Genomic DNA, 25,996 nt, shown 5'->3' with positions numbered 1-25,996 from the left:
ATTTTAGAAAAGAGCAGTACATATGCATTTTGGTCAAGGAGACCTTTGTGGTTGATTTCACAAAATAACAGTAAAAAAAAATAACTTCAGCTGAGGTTGACGACAAAGCAGAGTTTTCAGGGCAGAATATATTAAAAGGTTACTTGTGCCCGAATGATAGCTTTGCAATCGGTTATCCTTTTTGACCAACTTTTCTAGTATTTCTTCCATTTCTAAAAGCATCTCACTTAAAGGAGATTTGAAAACAAGGGCAGCTATAGACATGGGTCAACTGATGGATTAAAAATGGTCTAACAGGCTAGTATACATATCCAATGGAATATCACTCAGCAATCAAAAAGAATGAAATCATGCCATTTGCAAGTACGTGGATGGAACTAGAGGGTATTATGCTAAGTGAACTTAGTCAGAGAAAGACAAATATCATATGATTTCACTCATATGAGGACTTTAAGACACAGAACAGAAGAACATACGGGAAGGGAAGCAAAAATAAGATAAAAACAGGGAGGGGGACAAAACATAAGAGACAAATAGAGGGTTGCTGGAGGGGTTGTGGGAGGGGGGATGGGCTAAATGGGTAAGGGGCACTAAAGAATCTACTCCTGAAATCATTGTTGCACCATATGCTAACTTGGATGTAAATTTAAAAATATAAAAAATAAAATAAAAAACGGCCTAACAGGTTAGTCCATGATGTTGTCTTAGTTGGTTCAGAACATTATTTTTCTTTCTTTCTTTTTTAAAATTCTTTTGATGTTTATTTCTGAGAGAGACACACACACAGAGAGAGAGAGAGAGAGAGAGCAGGGGAGGGGCAGAGAGAGAGGGAGACACAGAATCTGAAGCAGGCTCCTGGCTCCCAGGTGTCAGCACAGAGCCCAACGCGGGGCTCGAACTCACAAACCGTGAGATCATGACCTGAGCTGAAGTCGGATGCTTAACTCACTGAGCCACCCAGGCACCCCAGGACATTATTTTTCAAGTCACTAAGGCAAGAGTTGTTCCTAGGTGGTCCTAGGATTGCAGAACATCTTTATTTTCTCTTTTGTACCTTTCTAAAGAGATTTCCCCGCCCCCCTCCCCGGTAATATGTGTGTACTCTTCTTATAAACAGGAAAAAAAAATCCATGTTTATGATTGTTGATGTTTACAGAAGTAAAACTGAGTTAAAAAAATGATTTGCAACAATGCTATTTTTAAGATGTATGATTTGGCCAGACTCTGAAGTGTTAATTGCTAACAATTTTTAAGCGTTCATTATTAATCAGATGGGCACCTTCCAAATTTCAGACGTACTTCTGAAATTGGTGGGTGGATTGAAGTAGTGCAGATTCACAACTCTGAGGATTTGATGCGCAGATCTGGATAATATGTCATCTACTTTTTTTGTTGTTTTTAGGATCAGGATTGAGGAAAGTGATTCACTAGGATTTGTACAAATCATCATCAGCCTTTATGATTAAAATCTTAATTTTTCCTGCCCCAGTGAGAATTATTCAAGATGATACACATAAAGTAGGACCAAGAATAATGGAATATTTTCCTTTTTTACGGTGAATTTGTTTTCACTGGGAGAAGGAAGAGTCACTGTCTTCAGAAGGCTGAGCTGGAGGCGTCCAGAAGCCTCTGTAGGGCTATGAGGGAAAGAGTGGAATGTGTGGCATTGTGGTTTTGGGGCTTTTAGGAGAAATACCACACATGGCTTTTTTCTCCCAAGAATATAAGAAACTCGAGACTCTGGGTCAGACCCATGGGCTGTCCAATGCAGTGCTTGTTTCTGTCCGTGGTACCACGGGCTGTTTTGTGAAAGAGCATGTGTGTCTCCTATGATGCCAGCCTCTAAAGGTTAGAGGGTGTGCCAAATATCCTGAGCTTCTCTCATTAGGAACAGAGTCCTTTTATTCAGTTCAATGGAACTGGCATATTGAGCCTGGCAGGTCAGTCTTATGTGAATGACCAGTGACTGGCTGTTTTGTTAATTGCAAAGCATACTTTGCCAAATGATATCAGGAACAAAGATATGGTCAAAGCACTTTCAATTCCTTGACTTCCTGAATATCTATCTATATATCTATGCACACACACACATACATGCGTGCGCACACACACACACACACACACACACATATATATACCCACATGTTATGTATATATGTATATATACATATATACATACCCACATATACATATATATTTTTAAATATATACACATAAATAAATATATATATATATATATATATTTTTTTTTTTTTTTTTTTTTTAATTCAAGTGAATCCACTGAAAATCAGTGGACTAAGTTAGGGCCATAGTGTTACAAGGAAACCCAACATTTGGTCACTAAGACCCAACATTTGGGGCTAACTGTTTCATTTGCTAAGGCAGGATGAACCTGAGGAGGTGATTGGTTTTATCGGCCAGGATGTGTTCAGGGGCAGATTTAGCTTTGAGGGTCAGGACTGTGGAGGTAATTGTGGATCCAAATGATCCCCGGCTTGCATGGAGCCTACCTGATTTAGCCAGAGCACGTTTTATGCTCACTGATGCTTTTAGCCAGATGACTCCTTCTTATGGTTTAGCATATCCAGATTGTTGGCTTGCTGATCAGCCTTGCGAGTACAAGTGAGGCCCTTTGGTAGTGCTGCTGGTGGATTACACTTGCCTTACAGACAGACTAAGGTGTATCGAACTTTGTGCAGTTGTGAGGAGCAAAATATGGACATGTGTCATAATGGGGTAGGAGGGGGCACTTTTTAAATGCTCCTGTGTTGAGAGTCGCTGCATTAGAGGATAATGGTTTTAAATGAAGCCACATTTCTAACAAGGGACCAGATAACAAGGATAAATGAAAGCTGCAGACAGTCTAGAAGCTTCATTTTAACCATTATTTATAATCTCTTCTCCTATGAAACCTTTTGCTATGTAGCAAAATTGATTAATTTGCATGTATCTCTCTCTCTGGGCCCACATGCTCTCTGACAGAGGAGTGAACAAATAGCGGCATGGACAAGGGAGGAAGGAGGACGGGGCCAGGTGAATAATCAGCTCTAGACTAATCAAGATACATTTTAGGGTCTCAACATTAATCTTGATATTTAATCTTTCTGGGCGATGTTAAAAACGAAAGATTGTATAATGGCATTAATAAAAATCACTCGCTATGGAACGGTTCTGAACAAATAGGACTTTCTTTTTAGCATGCAATAGGAGTCTGTTGAACTGGCCTTAATGTTCCTCTCGGCACACACAGATATGGCTCTGTTTAATTCCATATCCTCTTATCTATAAGTCCTACATTTCATTTACTACCATTCGAATTGATTTATAGCTTTGCTTAGCAAAAGTACAGTCTTGATTAAAAGGACATTATCACAGCTGATGGACCTTGAAAGCATTTTTTTTTCTCAAACCTTCTAATAACATTTGACTCGCATAAGGCTCGATTTGCAAGTCCCCAGTTTTTGTCCACCTGGCTGTACTTCGGGCAGTGGCAGTTGGGTGTATGTTAGGGGTACTAGGGGTGACATAAGGTTTCCCCGGTGCTACCTCCTTATTCATCCCTGAAACGGAAGGTTAACTACAATGCTGAGGTAGAGTTTTAGTTTGCTGTAGGGAATCTCAGTACCCTGGTGAGCTGATCTCTTCTCTAGCTGATCATTGCCACTATAGCCTTTGTCTCTGGGGATGCAGCTAGGCCGAAGGATTCTCCAGTCTAACAGAGGATTCGATTATCATACGAATATCATGTTTGATTATTACGATACGAGGGTTGCATTTTGGAGTCGTAGCTGGTGACACATTCCTCCCTCAAAACAATACGGGATTAGTTTTCATGCTCATTGCAGTCGAAAGGAATTAATTTGCAAAGCCACTGATTTCCACGGGTTGGCCACATTTGGTCATTCTCCACAGCAGGCCATGTTCCACTCCCCGGTTTTGATTGCGCAGTATGACTCTTTGGTGGCGTCTGTGGTTCTGGGAGTAAAGGAAAATGCTGTTGCTCAACAGGTGACAAAAAGCTATTATGCTTTGATTCTGGTCAGAACATTATTGCCATTCTCCTGGATTCCAACGGTTGAAGAAATGAGTCACTGTGGTTTTGGATTTCTGTCACTCTGGAGTATTTTTTTTTTTTTTTTTTACCTATGAAATAAGTTACTTCTCACAAAAGGTTCACTTTAAAATCACCATACTTACATTTCAATTTACAGATACTTTCAACTGTTCAGAATCCTAGGAACACAGAAAAGAACTAAAAATTGTAAATGTGGTACTAATTCTAAATGGGAGAAGTTTGATTATTTTTTTGGTCACATTAAGTTCAATGGTGGGCCCTTCTGAAAATACAGAAGTAAACGAGTCGTTTTTATCTTGGTCAGCATGTCTTTCCAATTCAGTCTTAACCTCTGTCACCTCTTTCTTTTTACTTACCTAGTCATATATATATATAAATATGTAAATATATATCTGTAAATGTATCTACACACACACACATATATAAGCTTTAGTGAGCTACTGTTCATACACCATGCAGCTGGTCGTAATCACCTTTAATTGTTAAATTACTAGGCTTAAAACTCTCTGAAATTTTTGTTAAAAAACACAATGCACTCCTGTGAAGAAAGGATTTAAGTGTCTAAATCACCTCCAATTTGCCTAAATCACTTTTTTTTTCAATACCCAGCCACAATCTGTCAGAGCTAAACCGATTATTAGAGGCTTTCTAGTTAACCTAGAATAAAAATCACCTGCAGAGTTGTTCTTTTTCCAAACTATACTTGCTGAAGCATGAAACCTTCTGAGATTCTGATAAACTTCACGGCTCCCATTCCCCCCACCCCATACCAGTTAAATACCCCTGATTTTGTGTAACACTCTCATCTCACAAATAGCGAAACCTTCTTCTTCCTCTCACAGTTTTGGTTAGACACCTTAATAAACACCAAAATTCTTTCCCATTTTAACATGACAGATTTTTGATAAATTGAGTCAAAGATTCACTGCAGTGAAGGACGGGAGCACAAACTACTTCTGCTGTATATTTTTAAAAACAAGTTACGACGGAGCCGATCTTGTTGAAGGAAAGAGACTTCAAAGTCACAGATCAGAAAGTCCGTATACAGAAATTGTTGCAAATTTGTCATTGTGTCAGTACCGTGTCAGACACTGGGGAGATTAGTAGATGTCCTTTATCCTGGAAATGCCTGATAGCTAAGCCTCATATTTCTTCTCAGCTGTCCACAGTCATTTCCCACAGGTTATGGGAGGCCTTATTGTGTTAGTTTCTAAACAGTTGCCCTGAGTGCATTTTCAGCAGAAGGAGATTCATAAGAACACTGATATTAAATAGAAGAAATCGCCACACAGATAGCCTTTCATAAAACAAACTTCTCAGAAGATCTGGCAGATTGTAATGTATGGATGTGTGAAGAGGCCCCGGGGAAAGGACAAAATGGATTTTTTCAGAGGACTTCTGCTTCCCTGAGAAACTGGGAAACTTCAGGCTAAGGGCAGAACAAGCAAAAGAGGTTTTCGGGGACTCCTGCTCTTCTTCTAGACCTCAACATGCATATCGATGGAAAGAGTCCAGGTCTATGACTTCACTCACCTGCTCTGAACAGAATCCTCTTTACTGGATAAAAATGTTTTCCTGGTCTTACATCCTCCCTCCAGTCCTTCGGGTGGGTGACCTTACACTCCACTGGGGGACCATTGATCTAAAGCGACTGTAGGTTTGGGAGAATGGACTGGAGTTGTTATACTTTTGAAATTTCATTTTTACTATCAGCATTTACAAAGAAGAAACTCCCGTGATCCTCAGTTCTGTATACCAGTCTGCAGGATATGAGGGGGAAAGACAGATTCCTTCTGACGAGATGCTAATCAGAGAAAAAGTATATTACTTTCTTAAAACATTAGCCAGAAATTGCCCACACTCAGAGAACCCCCTCTCTTAAGGCATCGCCAAAAGTCTGCATGCTTCACATAGAGGTATAGTGGTCTCTGTGTTAATAGATAAGAAACTGCAAAAATGCCCTGCCCCAAAGCGATTTGAAATCCCTATCACTCGTAAATTTAGCAGTAGCGTGTGAGGGTAATGATGTAGACAGACAGTGAAGGCTTGCCACAGGCCCACCGTAAGCCATGACATATATCTTAGAGATATCATATGGAATGGGGTGATGATGTCGGATCTGGTGGTGGTTGGCTTTTTTCACTCTTACCTGGGTTTGCTCATCTACATACAACTCAAGGTTTTAAAGAGACTCAACAGTTTGGGAAGGGAGTCAGCAACCCCACGAGTTTCAGAACTGAATCTGAAGTGGCGACTGTACCTGAAAAGAGGATGTGTATCTGCTGTCTCTTGGGAGTCAGCTTCCTTGGTCTAGTTCCTTACTGTCATGAGCCACAATTTGGGAGCAGGGGCAGGATTCTTGCCATCGGCTGTCTCATTCTACATACAAGCCCCAGAATGGGTGTTCCGGTTCCAAACAGAGTAGCATAGCCCAACACATGTTGGGCACACATAAATCGATGTTTTCTGTCTCCGTGGCCATCATAGCGGCCCTCACACCCAAAGTCAGGGCTTTGGAAAGAGAAAAATGATAGGCCCTTCTAAAAACAAGGGGAAAGGAAGATTGCATTCTCTTGAGAGTTAAATTATAACTTTTTCTTTCTGTTTCTATGAAGAAGACTGTACTAATAAAACTGCCAATTTCTTTCAGGTGGGTGTACATGGCATTAGAATAGAATTCATCAATGAAAAAGGATCAAAACGCACCGCCACCTACCTACCGGAGGTTGCAAAGGAGCAAGGTCATTGTTGTACTTTATTTCGTATGATCTGGTGAAGAATTTGAACACATATACAAATTGCAATGCGATATCTGACCTTGCAGTTATGTCTGATAATTGATCAGTGTCAAATCATAAGAAGTGATTCTTCCATCACTGCCACTGCAATGTCTGTATGAAATTGGTGAATTCCTCACACAGAGTCGAGTCCCTGCACTAAAGTTTGATAGCAAAAACACACAACAGTGTACTTTCACAAAAGCAAAGATTTGTAAACTTTGGGTTTTATTCTTAGGCGATGGCTTGCTACGAATTTGAAGTGCCATATTCCCATATTCCATTGTGCTGTATAGCCTTTTGGCACAAACAAGCCTTTTGTTTGACAGTCAGCCAGCCACTCAGTTCATTGTCAGTATCAAATGTTTCATTCTTAGGTGGTTGCCTGTTACTCATTTGCTACTATTAGCATTGTAGGTTTCCCATTAAGATCTGGAGCACTGAGATTAAATGAAGTATTAGTGTCTGATATGCCTGCTCTGCGCTTCCTAATCAAAAGTTTTTTTGTTTTTGCAGATGTAGCACAAACCTTTATGAACCACCACTGTAACACAAAATAAGTCTTCACTCTGTAGTATCTGGTCCTTTCTAGCTACTACTGAATTCCAATGTCATGTTAGTTGAAATGAATATTTCTTTATCTTATGGAGCTTATTTTTCTCATCAGAAAGCATCTGTCATTTGGTTTTCTCACGTTTGTTTCATATAAATGTGAGATACATCACAGTAAAGTCTAATATCATTAGATTCCCCTCCTTTGCCCACCCCCATCCCCAAGACAGGAGAGTTAGATTTGAAGACAGCTATCTGAAGATTTATTTGGGTTGCTGTCGAAAATGTCTTAATCCTGTAGTTCTGTTGGCTTCGAAAAGCTTACAGAAGAGAGAGGGCCTCGGATATTAGTATACCATCCCATGTCAGAACCAATAAAAATGCCTCTGAATACTTCACACAAATAGCACTTGACTGACCACAGAAGATACCATTAAGAACAATAATTACCATGAGTTAGTGTGGGAGTCTGAATTACTGCTGACTTGGCAGAATGACATTTAGGCCTTTCCCTCCCTTTTAGAGGTGTCCTTGTTAGAGGGGAGTACGGTGTCCGTGGTTTGCTACCTAGACATGACTGAGCAGTTACGGCCAGCCTTTTAGATTTCTGGTCTTTGTGGTTGAGATTAAAAAACAAACAAACAAACTAATGTTGTTGGCCATCATGGGTAGCTAGAATTTAAGGTGTGTGATGGTAGATGTGCTTCCGTACAGGAGGAGACCGTAGCCCTTCTGTGTGATTGTTTTTAGGACCAAAGGACATGATGGCATTTGGTGACAGTGATAGCTGCCGTCTACAGAGTCGTTTTGTATTTAACCGAAAGTGCTTGTTGCATGTGTTTGACTGGTATTTTATCTGGTCTGCTCTCCACAGGATGGGACCATATTCAGACCATAGACTCCTTGCTGAGGAAAGGAGGCTACAAAGCTCCGATTACTAATGAATTCAGGAAAACCATAAAACTGACCAGGTACAGAAGGCATTTTCTAGCGCAAGGCTAACCAGGACATTTTGATGCGTATGTCTATAACCCTTTGATTTCTTTGGTCTCTCTTACTTGCTTCTCTTTTCTGAAACAGAATGGAAATGAATGGCAGGGCCGGACTGAGGGTGGATACAGTGAACTCTGGTGGGCAGTAGGGCCTGTATGATGTACGAACCCATCCTTCCCATCTCTAGCTGTCTGCGATTACTCTGGCTTTACATGAGCAAGCCCTCTGAGCCTTTTTCAACTACATTATAGATGAAAGTCACCTGAATTAGCGATTGGCTAGCTTTTGAATGGCTTAGCAGAAGCCCCGGATTCTGCTAAGCAGTCCTCAAATTTGAATTTAACCTTAGGATGTGAGCAGCAATAGAAGTCTACCGTGAAAGCTTACTAGAAATCACAGTTGAGCTAGACTTACAAATGCCAAATACATTTCTATGTGGGATTATAGGGATACTTTTTTTTTTAAATACCCAACATTTTAGGAAAATGGATTGCTGTTTCCATTTGTTTCAATTCCGTAAAACCACACTGAATGCCTGTAGTCTAAAAACGGACTTTTCTCAGCTCTGAGGAGTTATAGATTTGAAAATGCCTTCCTCTCTGCCTTCCCCGGGTTTAGCCTAGGAGAATAGAAGGGCATGCACAAGAATAATTATTAATATAAGGCAGAATGTGATGGGTGGTATGAGATCATACAGTAGGGAAAGAGGAATATTCCAGGAGGGATATAGTTTTGAGGCTGGGCTTGAAGAATGGGTAGACTCTTTGAGGGACGGGGGGAGGGATTAATTTAGTGAGTCGAGGCAAGTTCTGAGGAATGTTCAACAGTAAGATGCGGCTGGTCTTTCAAATAGATCTGTAAGGAGGTGGTCATTAGAGCAAAACACGGCCGAGAAGGTGGGTTGGGTCATATGACGGAGGGTCTTGAGTTCCAGATGAAGAAATTGAGACCTGATTCTACAGGCAGTTAGTAGCCATTGAAGGGTTTTAAGCACGTGGATTTGCGAAGGTGTAAGACTGAAATAGGCAACAGGAAAATTAGGAGGCGTTACTGCTACCCAAGAAGCTGTGGGAGCAATCCAAAGGAGGTGAAATGGGAGCCTTACTAAGAGCTGTGGCGGGAGGATGAGAAGAAAGGAGGAAAGAGGTGAGAAAACACTGTGCAAGAAATGACAGGACTTAGTAACATCATTCAGAAGTAAGGAACAGGAACAAGTCAAGGTTTTATGTAGAAAAGAAGGACCGAGGCAATCCCTTTGACCCAGGGAGGGACCACAGGAGGAGAGCCCCGTTTTGGCACTGATTCTGGAGTTGAAGCGCCTCCTGGGGTGTCTGTGTAGAAACGTCCAGTATGTCACCGAAAACGTACACGTGCAGAAGTCATGGCCAGAGATGGTGACTTGGGATCATCTGTCAAGAGGTCATGGTTGAAGTTGTAAAGGTAGGGCTCACGGAGGGGGCACACAGCATGGGGTCAAAAGAGCCGAAGGCAGAAACACAGCAAAGTCCGACAAGGCAGGAAGGAGCAGGAGGAATAGAGAGATAAGGAGCAGTCTGCGAGACAGGGGGCTGGGGCGGGGGAGAACCAGGGAAGTGCGTTATTGTAGAACCCCTGACACAGGAGAGCTTCAGAAATGGAGCGGTGGGTGGTATCATACTGGAGAGGTCAAGCAGGAGCAGTTCAAACAAGGAGGGGTAGAGTATAAAAGAGCGCTGGACTCAGACTTTGGATTCCTGGGTTCTGACCTCAGCCTTGCTACTTAGTTGTGTGACATTGGGCGAGTTGCTTGCTTGTCTCTGGACCTCTGTTTTTCCTGTTGTGTAAGGTTATCTCTGAGGTCCATCCTAGCTCTGAGTTCAGTATGTCATCTGTTTCTTGATGTTAACTTTGTCTCTTCCCTGACTTTTTCAGGTACCGTAGTGAAAAGATGACCCTGAGCTATGCTGAATACCTTGCTCACCGCCAGCATCATCATTTCCAAAATGGCATTGGGCATCCCCTTCCGCCATACAACCATTATTCCTGACACTGAGCCGCACAACCAGTCACTGGGCCTCTCTGCAGACCTCTTCCCAGGAGACCCTACCCCTTCTTGGTCTAGCTATCTCTTTTACTGTACCATTTTATGATGATAGTTTCCGTTGCCATGATGAAGCTTGGACATCGTCTGTTAAGATCATCATGGTAACGGGTAGGAAAATGGCATTTGTTAAGAAGATTCTGTTTTATTATTTTAGGTCATTGATTTTTTTTTTTTTTTTTTTGCAGCATATATAACTTCTGGGGTTTTCTTTCCTCGCAATATTGCGTAGGATTTTGCTTTGCTCTCTCAATCAGGTTTCTGTCTTTCTGTCCTTCTTGCCTTCCTCCCTGTCGTCTCTCCTTCCTCCCTTCTGTCTTCTCTTCCCTCCTTCTTTCAACTGTGGATGGAAGAAATTGTGCAGTTTTTAAGGATTTTATTTAGGTTTTTCTTTAGTTTTCTTCAGTGAGATAGATAATTTTTGATAGCTGAGTTTGGGAGCAATTCATATCAAATTCAGGTATTTGTATATGACTCTGGAATTTGCCTACAATTCATTTTGCTATGAGAGCTTAGTGTGTGGATCTTCACTCCTTAGGTGTGTGTTTTTCCCATGGTTGAAATATATGAACTTTAGTTCTAGTATAGAACATTCGAAAGTCCATGATAGGGCTTGTCACAGAGAGTGAGAAACCATTTATGCCTATTTTGCTGGTTATCATAGAAGAGACGGCCTCATCACTTTATAAAATCAACTTACAAGCAAAACTACAACACTGTTTTAAGAAAGTGCAAGCTACCTTTCAAATATGCTACAGAAATCATTTTGAAGAGCAACAAATATCAGGAAGAGAGCAGATACAGAATTTAGTGCCTTTGAGAAGAATTTACTTAAATGGAAAGGAGAGAAGTTGGGGTGGGGAAGGCAATTTAGAGAAATATTCTTATAAAATTTTATTGTTTCTATATGTGAAACAGCAGATGAGACAAATTCCTTACTCTTAAGTATTTTTTTAAGGTGAAAAAAATTTATTTTGAGCAATTAACCAAAAAGAGACATTTGTCTATGATATATTAATTTAAATTCGTTAGCTTTAGGTTTCAAGAAGTCATGATTGGCCAGAGGCAATTCTAGCTACTATTTAAAGAAAATAGTAAAGAGAATCTAGTGAAACAAAAGTTCATATATTGCCATGATTTCAGATTATGTTTGTCCTGGGGACAATACTGGAGTCTTTCTGCACTACATACTTCTGATAGAAACACCTTGACTGTGTTGGTAAGATGTTATGTCACACGTATAAAAATGGCATTTAGAGATGATATAGTCGTCAGAGCCCAGCCCATTGGCCAGGCTGGTGTTCTTCCCCTGGTGCATACAAAGAGAACTTCCTACCATCAGTAGGAAGTCCGTGTGGACATCCCCAGGAAAAATGACAGATGATTCTGGAGAAAGATTACCTTCACTTTAGTATAATAACTGTGTGTGTGTGTGTGCATGCCCACGCATGTGTGTGGGTGGGTGTGTAATTTTTTTTTCAAACAGGAAACTATATGTCAAATGAGGAATAGAAGTATGGTGCAGAATATATAGTCCAAAACTACGAGATGTCACTGGATATCAAAATGGCAGAGCTTAGGTGACAAGCGACAGACTGCTAGTTCAGAAATCAAAAACCCTTTTCTAGCTTGCAAGGGAACTCCCTGAATCCCTTCTGCTTGCCGCTGTGGCAAAGCACACCGCTTTAGTTTTTGATGAGCATTCTTAGAAGTTGGTTGGTATTCCTTCATCCACAGCCCCCGTTATTGAAATAACCATTTTCAGTTGTGATGCCTTAACTAAGAAGCCAATTGTTAGCCTGAAATGCAATCTCGGTAGCCGGTTTCACTGAGCATCGAGATTAGTCAGAGAAAGCTAGCTGTTGGTCTTTTGAAAGGGATTTTGAATCCTTTCGTTTCTACTTGGGAGCATTTTGGAGCAGATTAGTCTTTCAGTGTAAAACCAAGTGGCAACCTAATAGAGACTTATTTCTTGCCCTTATAGGGAAACTGAGCACAAGCTGAATGCTATTGTCTGCTGCAAAAAAAAAAAAAAAAAAAGGGGGTAAATAAAACAAGCAAACTGAAAAGACAAAATAGACCAATATTGACCCATCCTATCCATCATCTCATCAATTCAGCAGGCTCCTCGTCCTGGGTGAGCTCATGGTTAGAAGTTGTTGTGTTGTTTTTTTTTTAAGAAAAGATCTATGACATACATATGTGTGTGTGTATATACATATACTTACACATACATACACACATATGTGTGTTTATGTATTTAACGGTGCTAATCAATCTTGAGCAGGTCACGTGACTGGTCATGCGGACTCTAAAATCATATCAGATTTTTTAAAATTCTTGATATATGCAGATGTTATACAGATTTTTCTTAAACCAGTGTAATAATGTTATACTGAAGAAATAACCATCCTGCAGGCTTCAGAGGACGAGGTCAGCAATATTTCCCACCATGGCTTGGGGGAAAAGGATAGTTTTGTCTCCTTTTGTTTTCAAATTAATGCACAGTGCATTTTTGTCTCTAGCTGTTGACTAAAAAGACTTTGTAGCTTTGTAAAGGGTGTTATACAAACTGTAATGGTGTGCTTCAAACAAACAAACGCTAGACCCTTTCACCTCTGTCGTATACTACAAAGCTGTCAAATATTTGGTTTGAATTCACTTCGAACATGTTGAAATATGTAGCATGTGTCTTTAACTCAGACGAAGATTCTGATTGCACAGGTTGTTTTAGCCAGTTGTGGTTTATTTGTTCAGAAACACAAATGTGAATTGCACTCTTATCACCAGAATATTGTATAAGTCAACGATCTTTAAACAGCTCGGAAGTAATACTTGAACTTCATTTGAGTAGCACAAAGTTTACACTGCCCCCCCCCTTTTAAATGTTAATTAGTTCCATTTCTGTTTTTTGTTTTTAAATGCAACTGGGTATTTTTCCTCTTGGAAAACAGTAACGCGTTTTACTTTTTGGTATGTAGCAAAAGGCTTCCGTTTCTGGAAGGTTTTCTTGTTCTTAAACAAGGTTAGCCAGGTACCAGATTCTAAAAGAACAATTGTGCCCCCTCCCCCACATTAAGTGGCCTTCTGACTGCACAAGAATGTGCTACTACCCGCTTCAGTCTCCCCTGCCGCAAGAGGTCGGTGTATTTGATGGAGGAAGTGCAAGGCTCGCTCTTCCCCGCCCCCCCGCCGCCAACCCCCTGTAAAGCAGTTGTAAGATTTTCAGCGCAGCACACACAGTCCCACCGCCCAGCACACCGGAAGTTTGTATACTGGCCTCTTTTCATGTCTTCAAATGTGCAGGAAATTTGAAACTGTCATCTGGAATAGGGCTCCGTCTCTTAACGTGTGTTAGATCAAACCAAAGAAGCCCCCAGCCATGCCCAAATGCTGCTCTAAAAGCCTGCCTTCCAGTCCTTACAAAAACCTTGCAGGATTAAATGTGTTCACTTTTTTATTTTTGTACAGTTTCTAAGTGATTTTTGCTAGTGATGTTAAATGGAATTAAGTTTATTTGAGTGGTGCGAGCACCTCCTCCATTGAAATAAACTGGTGACTTTCCTTTTATTTTTTAAAAGCAGAAACCCATTGTGTGCCTCTCGATTTAAGGGTTTCCGATTACATTATTAAGACCAGCATCGATCCTTTATATACAAAGATATGTTTTCCTTGTTTTTTATTACTGTTTCAGAAGAAAAGAAGCCTTTTATTTTGCTCTGGACCCAGTAACTGCGCTGGTACATAGACGCACTGAGAAAATAAACTTTTGTAACCACCTCTGACTGTTTTTGTATATCGAAGTCGATTACTTTTGAAATATTTGGATCTAGTTTCTAAGTTATTTTAGTGTTTTATATGTTCCCCGAAATTACTTTGAATCGGTCACCAGCATACTGAGTTCTTGGTGATACAGTGGTGAGACTCATAACAAGCAAAAGCTACCTGGAGTAGCTCCTTTTCCTTCTTTCCTAGTCCCCTGGTTTTGGATTACCGTGAGACATCACAGATCACCTGACACCCCTCCAGGTATAAACTAGATCCTCGTGCCCTCCACATTTAATTGCTGAATAGTTTGAAGAAACTATTGGAAATGGGCATTTTATATGACATGTATAGCTTGAAAATATTAAAACTGAGCGAAAGGAAACTTGAGAAGGTTTACGTGGGTCTGTAAGGTATGGCTGTGGAAAGATATTGTAGTAGTTTTGACACTATTGTTACTATCTTTAAAATCATTTACCCAATAAAACGTTAAAACCGAGTTAGCGTCGGTTGTCTGTTTCTTTAATCTGCCTCATCATGAGGATCTTGGTCTCGTGGGGGCTTCTGACTAAAACGCAAACTGTGGAAGACTTTGAAATCATACACTTCGGCCCTGATGCCGATGTCTTTCCAAACTCACGCTCGGGAAAGCTCAGCTGCCCGCAGCTGCTCCCTAGCTACCCCGTGATCCACCTGGGCCATCCTTTTGCCCAGCCCTGAATCCGGGCTTGGCGACTGAGTCCAGCCTTTATAGGACAGTCCGCCCCGGCCGCGGGTCTGAGGCAAGCATCAGGCTTGAGTTCCGGTGGTAGTGTAGATGTGCACGAAGCCGGCTCCAAATTCCTTCCAGATCACGGTGTTATCCATGGGTGTTTCCCCCTCGTGAGCTGGTAGGGAGCGACACCAGCGCTACCCAGCGGGAGGAACCATCTCACGGGGTGGAAAGTCTTTCCTTTCTTCTGCCGTCAAGGTTTGCCAGGTTCTCGGTATGGGACAGAATCTCAAAAATGCCCAAGATGTGGCTCCTCAGAGAGCGTCCACACTCCTATCCACACCAGGCCCTGCCACACGTTCAAACGTATTACCAGTTACTTTTCTGGTTCCAGAGTTGTATGAGCTCTCCTCCCACCCGGGGCTTGGGGAGAACGCCTTGAGCACAGGGCAACAGGCGCTGCTGGCTTTCCAGGGCCAGATGAGAGCCTGCGTCGAGAAAGAAAGCTCTTGGGGCACCTGAGTGGCTCAGTAGGTTGAACGTCCGACTTCGGCTCAAGTCATGATCTCCCGGTTCGTGAGTTCGAGCCCCGCATCTGGCTCACTGCTGTTCGGCACCGAGCCTGCTTCGGATCCTCTGTCTCCCTCTCTCTCTGCCCCTCCCCTGCCCACGCTCTATCAAAAATAAACCTTAAAAAAAGAGAGAGAGAAAGCTCTTGGCGTGCCACCTCCATCAGCTGTTGCCTGATCTCTCTCCCTATGGAAAGGCTACCGAGGACATTGCTGAAATATCTCTGGCTTTTTCTAAATCACTGGCTTGTCTCAGTACTAAATCCTATGCCGTCTCATACATATCTCGGGATTAATTGCTAGTATGTGCGGGATAATTTTCGGTTACGTTGCCCCAAAGCCCCGCTCCCCATGTGAATTTGAGGACATGTGCTTATGTCAATCACAGTAGCTAAAAACAGCCAGCTCCGGTCCTAGGGGGCCACTGCGGTTTTGAGTGGTGCTCCATTAAGGCGGCCATCTGCCCGAGGTTTACCCAGTGCCATCATTCATGTTTAATGGTACACAGGATTTTTTAATGATTTAGACAATATTAATAGGCTCAGGTAGAATGAAGTCCTTGAACAAGCCCACAGCATTCATTTTTATCGCATTAGTGGTTAACTCAATGGTCTGGACAGATTTCAACTTCAGTAATCACACTCCACCTACCTAAATTCTTCACAGAGCTCCAGCATTTCCTCTCTAGATTTCATGCCCCACTAGGCACCTCGGAGGACAAGTGTGGTTGTATGGGATGCGGCAGTTTCCTATTGATGGAAAACACTCTCGTGCCCAAGGGGTCCTAGCCGTGTGAGCTGGGGGAAGTGCGCTGTGCAGAAATCACACCCGGCTTCTGAGCTGCCAGTCAAGGGAGCTAGTGAGTGCCCAGAGAATGGCTTCTCCCACTGGCTGCAGCTCTGACCACAAGAGCCAGGACGACTGTGGGTTTGGGCTCAGCTAGCTGTCATGGCTTCGCACCTGTTTGCCCAGGCTTTCGACGTGCAGGAGGAATGCCTGAACGGGAGGACGTGACTCAGGCGGGCCCTGGGTCTGCTGCTTTGGCTACTACGTTACATGGCCTTCCTTGATCCCGTCGCTCAGGGTACGACCCTCCGTTCCAAACCCCGGGCCTGTTGAAAGAAATCTTTCCAGACCGGGGAGGACATTGCCTTAGATCCTCAGCGCTGTTCCGAAGCCAGTCGACCTCGCCCCAAGAACTTGGTTGCGATTGTTGAAAACTGACCCTTACTGTCTCCTGTTCAGATCGTACTATTCTCAAATCGCGTCAGTGAACCGGCCCGGAGGCCGTGCGCTTTATAGAACTGAACGCTGACCTGCGCTTGAAGATTGCCATCATGACAGATGATCACATTAGCTCAACAGAGGTTAGATGTAGGATGCGCTAAGTCTGGAGCACGCAGCGGGTGGTGGCTGCGTTACGTGCTCACCGAAAGGGCTCTGGCGTCCTTGAGCTCACGCCCCCATTCTAAAAGGACACAGCTGTGTCACAAGGGGCCAGTAATTTGTTCAGCCTTTGGTCTCCCTCCACAGTGCCAGAATCTCTCTGCTTTTTAATCCAAATCTCAGCTGACGTCTCATGACGTGAAACGGAGGAGATTAGAAGCAGTGGTTTGTGATAAATTACAAATGCATACCGGTTACGTATAAAGCTAATGAGAACGAGGCTTGCTTGGATGACTATAAAAGCTTATAATCGGGGTGACAGATCATCGAGGCACTCAGAGCCTCGGCACCCCGTGTGTTTCTGTATTGCTGTTGGGCGGCAAGAAGGTCCTGGTTTGCACGGAGAAGAGGTGGGATCTTACTTCTGTTGTTTTGTCATCGTGGGTGTGCATACAGGCCCAAGCAGGGAAATCCTGGTGCAGTCACAACCTTCTTCTGACCCAGGCCTGACAAGGCCTACCAGAAGTTCAGGCACTCCTGACATGAGAACAGAGAGGAGTCAACCCGACAGCTCCTGCTAACCCACTGGTGGCCTTCGATGGTCATTCCGGATGTACGTTAGGTATGTGGTCATGTTTTTCAAGTTGTATTTCAGGGTTGTTGGGGGTTTTTTTGTTGGTTTTTTTTTTTGTATTGCAGTTTTTAAATACTGTACATGTACACACACGTCTTTTGGAATCACGTGTTTACGAAAGCATGGATCCATTGAACAGAACCCCAGGTCCCACAGGATAATCGGAACACCGCTGCTGGAGCCCCAACACGCTGTTATTTTGAGAGCCTTTGGCAAGCTGTCATTTCACCTCCCTTTCCCACTCTGGCCTTTTCCTCCCAAATGTCAGGCTCAGTGCGATCCATCAATATTTACTGAGTGCCCGTCCCCACAGAGGTATGGTACCGTGCTTGGTTTGAGAATGAAGACGGTGTAATCCTGTAAGGCAAATTAACAGTCCACTCTGAGCTAGGAGTTGGGGCATACGAGTTTGGTCTGGTTGGGAAAAGCCATTCTGACTGGAGCCCAGGCCACATCGGGCTGGCTCTATAGGGTTCCCCTAAACGGCTTACACCCCAGAGTGGCACGAGGGCAGAACTGTGGTTTCTTCCCCTGTTGGCAGGTGGCATTTCTTTGGCCCTCCAACATGTCAGCGGCACCCTGCACTGCATACAATCGTGATTTGCTGAGCGGAGGAGACTGCTTCTGTCCCCACAATGTAGCTGGCCATCTTGTTCCCTGGCAGGAAGATGCAAGGTGGTTGGGAAAGAAAAGACGTGACTATAAAAGAAACAGGATTCTTCTGTACACGCAGGACGGCATTTGTGGCGGGAAGTTTTACTTTGTGCCACGAAGCTGCCCTCTGAAAGGCTTCAGGCCCTTCCCGTATCCAGGAGAGAGGGAACAGAACAGAGACTAGGCTGTTTGCTCAAACAAGCCTGGAGGCCAGGGTACAGAAGGAAGCTTATGGTATGCCTACCGGTGAAAAAATTACCCCATAGGGAAGAAAAATCTCTTCGTGGAGCAGGAAGGGAGAGAGGACGGTAGCGGTAACTGACCCAGAGAGGAAAATCAGAGTGACTTTCAGTGCGACTTTCACCTGCTATGTGGAAAGGCCAGGAAGGCAGGATTACATTTGGAATTGTAAAACAGGAAACACAACTGGTACACAATAGAACGTGTAAATCACATTTCAACCGACAGGAAGCTGCTGAGGGCTGCAGCCATTGCCGAAACAGCAGGCAGGTTTGAAAGTTGCTATCGTCACTTTTCACCGAACTAGCATTTCCATCCAAACATTCATTCTGGAATGACCCTAGGTACATGGTATGTGTCCACACATGTAAGTGCATTTGTGCGTATCAGCACAGGAGATGGGGGTTGACCGAACAGCCGGATGGGGCAATCATATTGCCCACTCCCACATACCCTGGCCGAGTAGAAAGGGTGTCTTGCACTGGAAAGGGCGGGAAACCCCCATCTTTCTTTGAAGGACAAGACTAGTGCGAGTAATGCAAACATTTCCCTAAACTTTCTCTACTTCAAACATTCCAACGAATTCCAGGAACTCTGCATGGAGACACTGCCGCCCCGCTAGCCTAGGCCTCGGCGATGGCCCCTTTCCCAGAACTGTGGTCAGGGATGGCGGTGGGTGGCCATCGTGGCCTCTGTCAATGAAGCCGTGCCCCTTGGTGACTTGGTCCTTGTTGATCTTGCCTAGCATATGTGGTCCATGGTACACATGGATGATGGGGTTGAAAAGGGGGCAGGGGGTTCGTACAGTTGTTCAAATAGGATGGGATGGCTCCAGTGGGGTAGATGGGCCTCAGTGGCCCCTTCTTCCTCCATTTGGGTTTGTACCACTCCAGAAGAATCTGCGGACTTGGAGAAGGCCAACTAGAAATCATTAATGGTCTGCCCTAGTCTGGGCAAGTGCAGGCAACACCCTTCATTCTAGGGCAGGCTACACAGTGCGTCCTGCAAGCGGGACTTGAGAGGTAAAAAGACACTCCTTTCCTTTCACCTCCTCTGTTGGACATTGTCTTTATTGAGGCGAAATTCACATAACATGCAATCAACCACTTTAAAGCATCCAATTCAGTGATATTTAGCGTATTTACAATAGTTCTAGTTTACAACTTTTTCATCACTCCATCAAAATACCCATCCCCACTAAGAGGTCACACCCCATTTTCCCCTCGCCCAACCCCTAAGTGACCTCTAATCTTCTTTTGGTCTCTCGGAATTTACGTATCCTGGATATGTAGGATACACAGGATAGTATCGTATCTACATACTACACGTATCGCCGTATTGTCAGATATCCTACAAATGGAGTCATACAATATGTGACTTTTTGTCACTAGCTCCTTTTACTTAGCATAATATTTTCGAGGTCCATCTAAGTTGTAGCGTGTTTTAGTACTTCATTTTTATGGCTGAATGATATTTCGTTATATAGCTATACCACAATTGGCTCATCCATTCATCAATCCACAGATGAACATTTGGGCTGCTTCAAACATTCGGCTCTTCTGAACAATGTTGCCATAAACATCCGTGTCTACGGAGGTTTCTGTGTGGACATACGTTTTCACTTCTCTTGGCTGTATACTTAGGAATGGAATTGCTGGATCATAGGGTAATTCTACGTCTAACTTTTTGAGGAACCATCAATCTTTTCTACAGTGGCTGGCTGCACCATCTTCCATTCCCACCAGTCATATATGCAGGTTCCAATTTCTCCACATCCTCCCCAACGGTTGTTAGTATCTGTCTGATCATAGTCATCCTCATGGGTGTGAACTGATACCTCACTGTGGTTTGGATTTGCATTTTGTCAATAATCAGTGAGGTCGAGACACCTTTTCATGTGCTAATTGGTCCATTTGTATATCTTCTTTAGAGAAATGTCTATTCAAGTCCTTTACCCAGTTTTTAATTGGGTTGTTGGTCTTTTTGTTGAATTGTAATGGTATATATATACACACACACACACACACACACGTATATATAATGGTATATGTATGTGTGAGTTGTAATGGTATACATATATGTGTGTGTGTGTATATATATATGTATATATAATGGTATATGTGTGTATACCATATGTATATGGTGTGTATGTGTGTGTGTGTGTGTGTGTGTGTAGAGAGAGGGAGAGAGAGTATTAAATCCTTAGAGAAGTAATTTGAAAATATTTTCTCCCACTCTGTAGTCAGTCTTTTTTACATTCTTTATAATGTCCTTTGAGGAATAAAACTTTCTGGTTTTTATAAAGTCCAGTGTATCTATGTTTTTCTTTTGTTGCTCATGTTTTTGATGTCAAACCTAAGAATCTATGGCCAAGTCCCAGGTCATGAAGATGTACACCTATGCTCTCTTCTAATAATTTTACCCCTTGTATTTAGGTTGTTGATCTATTTTGAGTTAATTTTTACATGTGGTTTGAGGTAGAGGCCTGACTTCATTCTTTTGAATGTGGATATCCAGTTGTCCCAACACTATTTGCTAAAAAAGCTATTCTGTCCCCCATGGAATGGTTTGGGAACCCTTGTTGAAAATCAATAGACCGCAGAGGTTTGGGTTTGTTTCTGGGCCCTCAATGCTATTCCATTGGTCTGTATGTCTACCCTTTTGCCACTACCATACTGTTTTGATTACTCTAGTTTTGTTTGTTTTTAATGTTTATTTATTTATTTTGAGAGAGAGTGAGCAGGGGAGGGGCAGAGAGAGAGAGAGAGAGAGAGAGAATCGCAAGCAGGCTTCATATTGTCCATGCAGAGCCTGATGCAGGGCTCGATCCCATGAACTGTGAGATCATGATCTGAGCCGAAACCAAGAGTCCCAAGTGGGACACTTAACCCACTGAGGCACTCAGGCTCAGGCACCCCTGATTACTCTAGTTTTGTCGTAAGTTTTGAAATGGGGAAGTGTGAGTCCTCCTGCCTTGTTTTTCTTTTTCACGATTGAGCTCTCCAAGGATCCTTGAAATTCCTTATAAATTTGAGGGTTGGCTTTTCCATATCTGCAAAAATAAAGGCCACTGGACTTCTGATAGGGATTGCACTGAATCTGTAGATTGCTTTAGGGACTGTTGCCATCTCGATATTAAGTCTTCCAATCCACGAGCATGAGATGCCTTTCAATTTATTTAGGTCTTCCTTTTACCTCCTTGTTTAAATTTATTCCTAGGACCCTTATTCTTTTGGATGCTATTGTTTTTCTTTTAATTTTTTTTAATGTTTATTCATTTTTGAGACAGAGAGCACAAGCAGGGGTGGGGCGGAGAGAGAGGGGGACACAGAATCCGAAGCAGGCTCCAGGCTGTGAGCTATCAGCACAGAGCCTGACACGGGGCTCAAGCTCACGAACCGCGAGATCATGACCTGAGCCGAAAGTTGGATGCTCAACCAGCTGAGCCACCCAGGCGCCCCTGGATGCTATTGTAAATGGAATTGTTTCTCTTAACTTCTTTGATATATAATCCATTATTGGTGTATAGAAACACCACTGATTTTTGTGCGTTGATTTATTTATTTATGTTGAGAGAGCAAGGGAGGGGCAGCCAGAGAGGGAGACAAAATCCCAAGCAGGCTCCTTGCCGTCAGTACAGAGCCCAATGCGTGGCTTGATTTCAAGAACCGTGAGATCATGACCTGCGAAATCGAGTCAGACGCTTAAGCAACTGAGTCACCCAGGTGCCCCTGTGCATTGATCTTATATCTTGCAATGAACTTTCTTTTTTTCCTTCCTTCCTTATACACTAGTAGTGTGTGTATGTGTGTGTGTGTGTGCATTCTATGGGATTTTATATAGAGAGAATCCTATCACCCTGCAAATAAACTTTCACTTTTTTTTCCATTCCCATTCTGGGTGTCTTTTGTTTCTTTCTCCTGCCTAATTGCTCTGGCTAGCACTTCCAATGTTGAATAGCAGAGGTGAGAGCTGGCATTACAGTCTTGTTTCTCACCTCAGGGGGAAAACTTTCAGTCTTTCACCACCAAGTATGATATTAGCTGCGGGTTTCTCGTTAAATGCCCTTTATCACATTGTGGAACTTGCCTTCCAAACCTAGTTTGTTAAATGTTTTTTTTCATGAAAGAGTGCTGACTTTTGTCAAATGCTTTTTTCTGTGTCTATTGAAATGACCATTTCCCCCCTTCGTTCTGTTATTAATGTGGTGAGCTGCTTTGGTTGATTTTATATTGAACCACCCTTGCATTTCTGGGATAAATCCCACGTGGGGCTGTGGTATGATCCTTTTAATGTACTGTGGGATTTGGTTTGCAGATATTTTGTTGAGGACTTTGGTGTCTTTATTCCTAAGGGATACTGGTCTGTGGTTTTCTTTTCTTATGGTATCTTTATCTGGCCTTTGTATCTGGGTAAGGCTGGACTTATAGAATGTGTTAGAAGTGTCCCTTCCTCTTCTGTTCTTTTTTTTTTTTTTTTTGGAAGAGTTTGAATAGGATTACTGTCAAATCTTTAAATGTTCGGTAGAATTCATCAATGAAGCCTGGGCTTTTTCCTAGTTGGGAGGTTTTTGATTCTGATTCACTCTCTTTACTGATAGGTCTATTCGGATGTGTATTTCTTCTTGAGTCAGTTTTGGTAATTTGTATGTTTCTAGGAACTTGTCCATTTCCTGAAGACTAATTTATTGGTATACAACTGCTTATACTGTTCTCTGATGAGCCTTATAATTTTTGTAAGATTGGTGGTAACACCCTTGCTTTCATTTCCAATTTTTATTTGTCTTTTTCTTCTTAATGAGTCTGGCTAAAGTTTTGTCAATTTTGTCTATCTTTTTAAAGAACCAATTATCGGTTTCACTGATTCTATATTTTTCTATTCTCTTTCTCATTTAATTCTGCCCTTCTTTTTCTACTTCCTCAAGATGTAAAGTTAGGGTGTTGATTTCAGAGATTCCTTTTTAATGAAAGTGTTCCTCCTAGCTATAAATTCAACTCTGAGCACTGCCTTCACTTTATCCTGTACATTCTGGTATATTGTATTTTCATTTTCATTTATCTCAGAGCATTTTCTAATTTCCCTAGTGACTTCTTCTTTAACCCATTGGTTAAGAGTGCGTTGTCTAATTTCCACATATTTGCAATTCTTCAGTTTTCCTTCTGTTACTGATTTCTAGCTTCATTCCATTTGATCACAGAAGATGCTTTGTATGATTTCAATCTTTTTAAAACGTATTGAGGATTGTTTTATAACCTAACATATGGTGCATCCTGGAGAATGGTACATGTACACTTGAGAGGAATGTGTGCGGTGCTCTTACTGGGTAGAGTGTTCTGTGTATGTCTTCTGGTCTAGTTGGTTTATACTGTTCTTCAAGTCTTCCATTCCGTATTGACCTATTATTGTCTAAGGGTCCTATCCATTATTTAAAGTGGGATATAGATGTCTCCACCTATTACTATAGAACTGTCTGTTTCTCCCTTTGATTCTGTCAGTGTTTCCTTCTGATCTTTTAAATCTGTTTGGTGTCTTGTGTGTTCAGAATTGTATCCTCTCAAAGAATCAAGCCTTTTATCAATAAAAATGCCCTTCTTGGCCTCTTGTAACAGTTTTTCACTTAAAATTGATTTGGCCTGGTATGTAGCCACCCCGGCTCTCTTTTGGTAACCATTACTTCCACTGAGTATCTTTTTCATTCCTTCACTTCCAACCTATTTCTGTCTTCGGGTCTAATCTATTTTGTAAGCAGCATATAAGTGGGGTCATGTCTTTTTCACATCCATTTTGCCAACCTATTTCTTTTAATTGGCAAGTTTAACCCATTTACATTTAGTGATTAGTGATAGTCACTAATTATTTAGGATTTTTTTTCTGCTATTGTGCTATTTGTTTTCTGTACGTCATATCTTTTTTTGTTCCTCAGTTCCTATGCCTTGTTTTGTGTCTGATGGATTTTTTTCCCCTTGTGAATCATTTTGATTCCCTCTTCCTTTTCTGTATCTTTTATTTATCTTCTTAGTGGTTACCATGGGGATTATGGTTAACATCCCAGATTTATAACAATCTAGTTCGATCACCTTTTTCTTTCCCGTTTCTTTCAAATAGACTGTAATTTTAGAGCACTTTTAGGTTCACAGCAAAATTGAGCAGAAAGTACAGCAAGTTCCCATATACTCACTGCCTGCCACCCCGCCCTCCACACACAGCCTCCTCCTCACCATGAATATCCCCACACGTGAGTGGCACATTTGTTACAAATGATGAACCTACATCGGCACATCGTTATCACCCAAAGTCTAGCATTTACATTAGGCTTCACTGGTGATGCTGTACATTCTGTGGGTTTGGATAAATGTATAACGACATGTATCTACCATTACAGTAGCATACAGAACAGTTTCACTGCCCTAAAAGTCCTCTGTGCTTCACCTACTCATCCCTCCCTACCCCAACCCCTGATACCACTGATCATGATCATTCCTTTTAAGTAATTAAAAGAGCCAGCACTGATCGAGTGCTTACTGTGTGGTAAGGACCATGGCATCCACTTTTCAACAGCCTTATAAATCTCCCATTTTACAGAATAAGAATCTAGTTCAAAGAAGTTACCAATTATCTAAGGCTACCTAGGCTACAAAATGGCAGAGCCACGATTCAGACCAAGCTTGTCAGGCTCCAGAGACTGAGCTCTCTAGCGTTCACTCTGACGTCTCGATGAGGATGAGTATGAGGGTGGCAATGGTGGTGGCAGTAGCGGTGGTAACGATAGCAGTGATGGCGTCTGGCATTGATGGAAGCAGGGCTTAAGGGGCCAGGCACTGTGCCAAGTGCCTTTACGTGCCTTATCTAGTCACTCTTCACACCGGCTCCAGGAAGCAGGTACTGATGTTATTTCCATTTTACAGATGAGTAAACTGAGGCTCAGAGAAGGTCAACAAAAATAGCCCTCAAATGCACAGCACCTACTGAATGGAGGAAGGTGGCTATCACTGATCATCGATGGAGGCAGGCTTCCTCTTGCCTCTCTGTCATCTCTCTCTAGGACTGGAGACAGCAAAGACATAGGACAAGGTCTTTGGCTGAAAACTGGTTGGTTTGAAGTTCAAACCCCAGGCGCTTAGGCTTGACATTATTTGACTCTTTGTTTTACAAGGACACACGAGGTCTGACAGAACTGCTCTCCCACAGGCAGGGCCGAGCCTGCCCTTGGCTGTCTAGCCTTAGTTATTGTCTTTCTTGTCACAGGAGGACGGCCCCCAGGCTTCTGGGTACACAACTAGGGCTCAGAAATAGCCTCCTAATCGGCCTCATCAGCTTTGAAGGAGGCCACCGCAGGAGGGGCCTAAGTAGGCCAACACTTTAACCCAGTTACATGAGGGCAGCTGTAATCCAGGCTGATCGTGTCTTCCTAAGCTCTTGGGAGGGGGGCGGGGAGGGGGCAGGGGACGTCCCAAAAACCTCTTCCTGTGCTCAAGTATCCCTGGACCTCCCTGCAGACACTCCTTCCCCTTCTGGAAGAGCTTGGCCTCAAGGCTACAAGGGCCAAGCTTCATTAGAGC

General features: G+C 42.6%; 1 protein-coding gene across 3 annotated transcripts in view; it reads left to right on the top strand.

The window, feature by feature from the left end:
• AMMECR1 (AMMECR nuclear protein 1) overlaps positions 1–12,522 on the top strand; it is a 109,062-nt gene extending 96,540 nt beyond the window's left edge. For all 3 annotated transcript variants that reach the window (XM_042973876.1, XM_042973875.1, XM_042973873.1), the window contains 3 exons: positions 6,726–6,816; positions 8,279–8,375; positions 10,309–12,522. In XM_042973876.1, the coding sequence (XP_042829810.1) occupies positions 6,726–6,816; positions 8,279–8,375; positions 10,309–10,423 (303 nt within the window). In that variant the 3' untranslated portion in view covers positions 10,424–12,522. The remainder of the gene's footprint in view (positions 1–6,725; positions 6,817–8,278; positions 8,376–10,308) is intronic.
• The last annotated feature ends 13,474 nt before the right edge of the window (positions 12,523–25,996 follow it).

The sequence above is a fragment of the Panthera tigris genome, chromosome X (genome assembly GCF_018350195.1).
Source record: "Panthera tigris isolate Pti1 chromosome X, P.tigris_Pti1_mat1.1, whole genome shotgun sequence".
Lineage (NCBI taxonomy): Eukaryota > Metazoa > Chordata > Mammalia > Carnivora > Felidae > Panthera > Panthera tigris.
This window is presented reverse-complemented; position numbering and strand designations above follow the sequence as displayed.